The 6,418-nt window shown below is 49.8% G+C and overlaps 1 protein-coding gene across 1 annotated transcript; it reads left to right on the plus strand.

The window, feature by feature from the left end:
• The first annotated feature begins 875 nt into the window (after positions 1-875).
• RGAG1 (retrotransposon gag domain containing 1) lies at positions 876-5,539 on the plus strand. Its single transcript, XM_012645067.1, has 2 exons — positions 876-4,913; positions 5,423-5,539. The coding sequence occupies exons 1-2, from the start codon at positions 906-908 to the stop codon at positions 5,537-5,539; spliced, it is 4,125 nt and encodes a 1,374-aa protein (XP_012500521.1). The 5' UTR covers positions 876-905.
• Positions 5,540-6,418: the final 879 nt, after the last annotated feature.

Raw genomic sequence — 6,418 nt, forward strand, 5'->3', positions numbered from 1 at the left:
TTGCTGTCGCCGTGATCCTATTTTAGCCTCAATTCTGGCTAATCCGAGAAAGCTGGTGAAGTGGGAATAATAATATTATCTATTGCATAGGATCTTGTGAGACCCACATGGAATAATGCTTATAAAGCCATGAACATTACAGGCAGTTGTGTACAGTTGCCTAAAGTACAGTGCCTGGCACATAAGTGAGCAATAAATAGTAGTAGTAATGGTGGTGGTTGTTATTAATAATAATAATGATAATAATAAGCAGAATTTTCAGTTCGTAGAATGTTGCTCCCAGTCATTGATCAGATAAATGCCTTCCTTTTTCTGAGGAGGACATTCAGGGCCATCGAGTAGTAAAATGGTAACTAAACCGCTGGCAGGATTCATCAAGCTCGAGGAACTAATGATTATCTTGGGGCAAAGGGCTTTCCCATCCAGACTGGCCAGTAAGTACCTTGGCTGTCTTGTGCCACGGTGGGACAGAATGTAGCCCAGGAACCGGCACTTCTCATATACGGCCAGAAGGTGGTGCCGCCGCTTCATTTGATCTGGGATTACCCAGGCTCGCTGCTGTGGCATTTACAGCACTTATAAACGGAGAGGCTGTGCTGTGTAACTAGGTGGGTTGATTTGAAAAGGATAGAGGCAGAAGGGATATTTTCTCTAGCTCCAAAGTTGTTCATTGATGCACAGCTTCTTTAATCTGATAGGCCCATCTTCAATACCATGTACCTGGTAACACACAAAAACAGGTCTCCACTGTGAATCATTTGTGTTTCCCAACCTCCTTGATATTGACTTTTGACCTCTAAACTTGTTTCCTGTTTACAGATTTTCTTGCTATGTGGGCTTCAGCAGGACCCCTAATGTCATCACTTTAAGGGCTCTCTCCACACTGTCCTGTGGCCGTGGCAGATATGTCAATACCCTTACATTCTCTGCGATTCAACGATATGATGAGGGAGGAAAATATCGACCCTCAAAACAGGGGGATGACCCTCTCTAGACCAATGCCAGAGAGCAGAGCTGATGTCCAAATCCTGCATTCTCATGCACAGTTGCCTATAGTTTCAACTTCAGCCTCAAACCCTGGAGGGACTTCCACACAGTTGATGACACCCTCGGGCTTTGACACTACGTCTACACCTCTAATGGAAACACCAAACTCTGGAACAGTGTCCCCACCGCTAATGCAAGATTCAGACTCTGGGCCACTGTCCCCTTTGCTAACGCCAGCCTCAGACCCTGGGGAATTGTCCCCATTGCTAATGCCAGCCTCAGATTCCGGGGCACTGTCCCCATTGCTAACGCCAGCCTCAGATTCAGAAACATTATCGCCATTGCTGTCCACTTCAGATTATGGGTTAATGTCTCCAGGGATGATGACAATTGCTGACTTTGGGACCATGTCCACAGCATTAATGGCAGCTCCAGATTCTGCAGAGCTATCACCATTGGAAATGCCAGCTCCTTCCTCTGGAGCAATGTCTACATCTATAATGAGCACCTCATCCTCTGAGGCAATGTCCACACCGTTAATGCTAGCTCCAGATCCTGGAGAGATATCCCCACTCCTAATGCCAGATATAAACTGTGGAGGGATGTCCACACAGCCAATGCCAGCTCCAGGCTCTGAAGCAATGTCCCCATTGCAAATTACAGATGAAGACACTGAAGCGATGTCCAAAGTGCTAATGACTGCCCTAGCCTCTGGAGAGATATCTTCACTGCTAATGTCAGACACAGACTCGGAAGCGCTATCCTCACTGATAATGTCAGCCCTAGCTTCTGGAGATACATCAACCCAGCCAACAAGCACCCAAGACTCTGGGGGAATGTCCACCCCGCTCATGTCAGACTCAGACTCTCGAGTAATGTCTTCACTGCTAATGTCCGCTCCAGACTCTGAAGCAATGTCTACACCGCTACTGTCAGTCCCAAATGCTGGAGAAATGTCTACATTACCAAAGCAAGCCCCAGACACTGAAGCAGTGTCCCCACTGCTAATGACAGCCCTAACCTCTGGAGTGATGCCTACCCAACTGATGTCAGCCCCAGGCTCTGGTGTGATGTCCCCATGGGCAACACAAAATCTAGACTCTGAAATCATGTCCACTCCACCAATGACGGCAACAGCCTCCAGGGTGATGTCCACACCATCAGTGAGAGCTTCAGACTCTGGAGCAATGCCTACACCGCTAATGAGAGCCCCAGCCTCTGGAAATATGTCTACCTTGCAAAAGACAGTCCCAGCCTCAGGAGCAATGGCCACCCCACTGATGACAGTCACAAGCTCTGCAGCAATATCCACAGAGCAAATGCCAACCACAACCTCTAAAGTGATGTCCACACAGTTAACAATGACCAAAACTTCTGGAGCAATGCCCACAGGCTTTATCAAAGCCACAGCCAACAGAGCAATGTCTACACAGAGCACAAGAGCCCCAGCCTGTGCAAAGATGTCCACACCACTAAGGAGAGCCCCAGTCTCTGGAGCAATGTCCATCCAACCAGTTACAGCCACAGCGTCTGGGTCAATGCACATGCCCCAGTTGACAGCTCCAGCCTCTGGGTCAATGTCCATGCTGCAAACGAGAACCCCTGTTTCGGGAGCAATGTCTGTGTCACAAATGAGAACCACAGCCTCAGGACTGACATCTACACCACAAATGAGAGCCACAGCCTCTGGAGCAATAGCCACCCCACTAATGACAACAAAATTCTCTGGATCAACATCGACATTGTTAATGAGAGACGCAGCCTCAGGAGGGATGTCCATGCCACCAATGAGATCTCTGGCCTCTGAGGCATTGTCCAAGCCACTAATGACATCCAAAGCCTCTGGAACAATGTTTATGGAGCAAATGACAACCACAGCTTCTGGAGCGATGTCCACATCGCTAATGAGAGACACAGCCTCTGGAGCTCTATCCATGCCAGAAATGACAGACACAGCGTCTGGAGAGATGTCTACACTGCGAAGGAGAGCCACAGCCTCTGGAGCAATGTCCATGCCACCAATGAGAGCCCCAGGCCCTGGATCAATGCCCATGCCACTAATGAGAGGCACAGGTTCTGGAAAGATGCCCAGTCAGATGAGCACCCGAGACTCCGGAGGGATGTCCACATCGCTCATGAGATCCGTGACCTCTGGAGGGCTGCAGATGAGATCCTCGGCCTCTGACATGATGTCCACACCAATAATGAGAGCCCGGGCCCCTGGAGCAATAAGCACACCACTACTGAGAGCCTCAGACTCTGGAGAGATATCCTTGCCACTAATGTGCCCCCTGGCTTCACAAGAGATAGCTACACCTCTGAGAGCCCCAGCTTATGGAGCAATGTCTGCTCCACAAATGACAGCCACAGCCTCTGGAATGATGTCCATGCCACGAAGGAAGGCTCCAGTCTCTGGAGCAATGTCCACACCACTAATAAGATCCACAGCTTCTGGAGTTCTGACCATGCCTCAAGTGACGTCCACAGCCTCTGGAGGGATGTCCATGCCGCTGATGAGAACCTCGGCCTCCAGAGCGACATCTACACCACAAATGATGCCCACAGCTTCTGGAGACATGTGCACACTACCAATGCGAGCTCCAGCCTCTGGAGGGGTATCTCCACCACTAGTAAGAGCTCCAGCTTCTGGAACTATGTCGACACCACTAAGGAGACCCTCAGCCTCTGCAGCTGTGCCCACGGAGTTAATGAGAGCTCCAGCCTCTGGAAAGATGTCCACTGCACAAATGACAGCCATGGCCTCTGGAGGGATGTCCAAGCCATTAAGGAGATCCTCAGCCTCTGGAACAATGCCCATGCCTTTGAAGTCAGCCATGGCTTCTGGAGAGATGTCTATGCCGCTAACGACAACCATGGCCTCTGGAGCAATGTCTGCATTGCAAACCAGAGTCATGAACTCTAGATCTATGTCCTTGCCACAGACGACACACACGGCTTCTGGAAGGATGACCACATCGCCAATGAGAGCCTCTGCTTCTGGAGCGTTGTCCACACCGCTTATGAGATCCTCAGCCTCTGGAGCGATGTCCACACCACAAATGAGAGCCACAGCCTCTGGAGCTATGTCCACGCCACTAAGGAAGGCCCCAGCCACCGGAGCAATATCCACGCCGCAAACAACCTTTGGGATGATGTCCACTCTGAAAATCAAAGCCACAAACTCTGGAGAGGCATCTGCCTCTCACATCAACATCACAGCCTCTGGATCAAAGCCCACACCGCACGTAACTGCCAGAACCCCTGAAACTAGGAACCCGCCACCAAGGGAAGTGCCATCCTTTGGAATGTTGACCCCAGCACTCTATTACCTCTTAGAAGAGCAGGAAGCAGCCCGGGGCTCGTGCTCTGTGGAGGAAGAGATGGAGATTGATGAGGAGAAGCAAATGAAGGGTTTTTTGGACGATTCAGAGAAAATGGCATTTCTGGTGTCTCTTCATCTGGGGGCAGCAGAGAGGTGGTCCATCTTGCAGATGGAAGTAGGAAACCCACTCTCAGATGAAAATAAATCTTTCCTGAGCAGATCCCAGGGCTTATATGACTCCCTATCTGAGATAGACATCCTCAGTGCTGTTCTCTGCCATCCTAAGCAGGGCCAGAAGTCAGTCAGGCAATATGCCACTGACTTCCTACTGCTGGCCCGACATTTGTCTTGGTCTGATGCCATTCTACGGACCAGGTTTCTGGAAGGACTCTCGGAAGCTGTTACCACCAAAATGGGTCGGATCTTCCTGAAGGTGGCCAGCAGCCTAAAGGAGCTGATAGACAGGTCTCTCTATACCGAGTGCCAGCTGGCTGAAGAGAAGGCTTCCCCGGGCAACTCAAGCCAGGTTCTGCCGACAGCCTGCAAGCGGAATAATGAGGAGGCCATGGAGAATGAACTGAGCTCTCAGCAGCAGACAGAGGAGGTAATGAGGGGGAAATACACTCAAGGTTTTTGAGCAGAAAAATGAGGAGACAATGATAGGGAATACATCTTGCTCTTTTGAGTAGAATCAGGAAGGGGTAAGGGGGAGGCATTGAGCTAAGGCAAGTGTGGCTCTGCAGTTATTTTAGGGGTATTAATCACTTCGAGAAGCAATGTCCTGCCCAAGTTACTGAGGGCCTGGGCTGGTTAAAGTCCTAAGTCTTCTGAGTATGAGGGAACTGGCTGGGCTCAGTCCCAACTCTCTACTTGTTCCAAGTCCAATTCTAAGGGAGGGCTCTTCTTTTGGGGCCTGGGACCCACATACAGCCACATGTGTTGTGGACTCACACAACCAGGGAATTTGGCTAGTCTAGACCTTGGTCACATTTTATACAAGTAGATAAATTAGCCGGGTTCCTTGATCTACTAGGTCACTGAACTTAAGCCGGAAGAACACCCCTTGTCATAGTAAATGTGGCTCTCACCTCTGTTATTTTTTCTCACTCCTAGCACCAGCACGTTCCCAAACGCTGTTACTACCTGAAAGAGCATGCAGATCCCCAAGAAGGTCTTCACGACCACCTTGGACAGAGCACAGGCCAGCAGAAGGCCCCCACCAATAAGTAATGCTCCTTGGACTCTTCTCCTGTGATATCTGACTCAGCTGCTAACTTGAGGACTGGATCCTGGACCCATTCCATTCAACTACATCATAAACCTTGTTGCCTTCACCCTTCAGCCTCCCCCTCCAAGGACATCCCACCCTATCTCTTACTTGGCTGACTTGACCTTCTCTTTCACCCACATGCCTGTGACCTGCCCTGACAATCAGAGTGTGGACTATAAGAGCATATGGTGTATGAGGTTCTGAACTCCCAGCTTCATTGAGGCCGGTCCTAGTTCTTGGTCCAGGGAGAAGTCTAGGCAGGAGAAATCATGTCCTACCTCAGAAACACCTTAGAGTATTTTGCCATGTGTCAGCAGGCAAACTTGAGGAAGCCCTGGTTCCATTTCGCCTGGCAGGGGAGCCTATAAGGAGAGTGATGCCCACTCCTGTACCACCCTTTTAATCCAGTAGACTTCCCCCATATGCCCCAACTCATAGCACCTAAAATGGGTCTCCAGGGCCCTTGCCCTGTTTATAGTCTCCGTCCTGAACCATTCGTTTTGACCCATAATAATAATAATAGTGATAGTAATGGCTAACAGTTATTGATAATGTACCATGTGACAGACACTGGGCTAAACTCTTGACAAGCACCATCTCACTACATTCTTACAGCAACCCAACTTGCTCTTGTGTTGTCAGCTTTTGACCTCTTGATCCGTGGCTCTTATCTGGTCCCTCAGTGTGGAATCTCTAGCTCTGACCTCTGGTTGAACCCCTCAGTTGTTAATTGCCCTCACTCCCCTTGGCTTTTGTGCTTCATGGCCAGCAGTCTTGATGAGGGGCTTGGTCTCTAAACAGGCACAGATAGTTAGAACATAATGTGAGCAGTGTTGGCC

This window comes from Propithecus coquereli, unplaced genomic scaffold (assembly GCF_000956105.1).
Source record: "Propithecus coquereli isolate 6110/MARCELLA unplaced genomic scaffold, Pcoq_1.0 Scaffold104, whole genome shotgun sequence".
Lineage (NCBI taxonomy): Eukaryota > Metazoa > Chordata > Mammalia > Primates > Indriidae > Propithecus > Propithecus coquereli.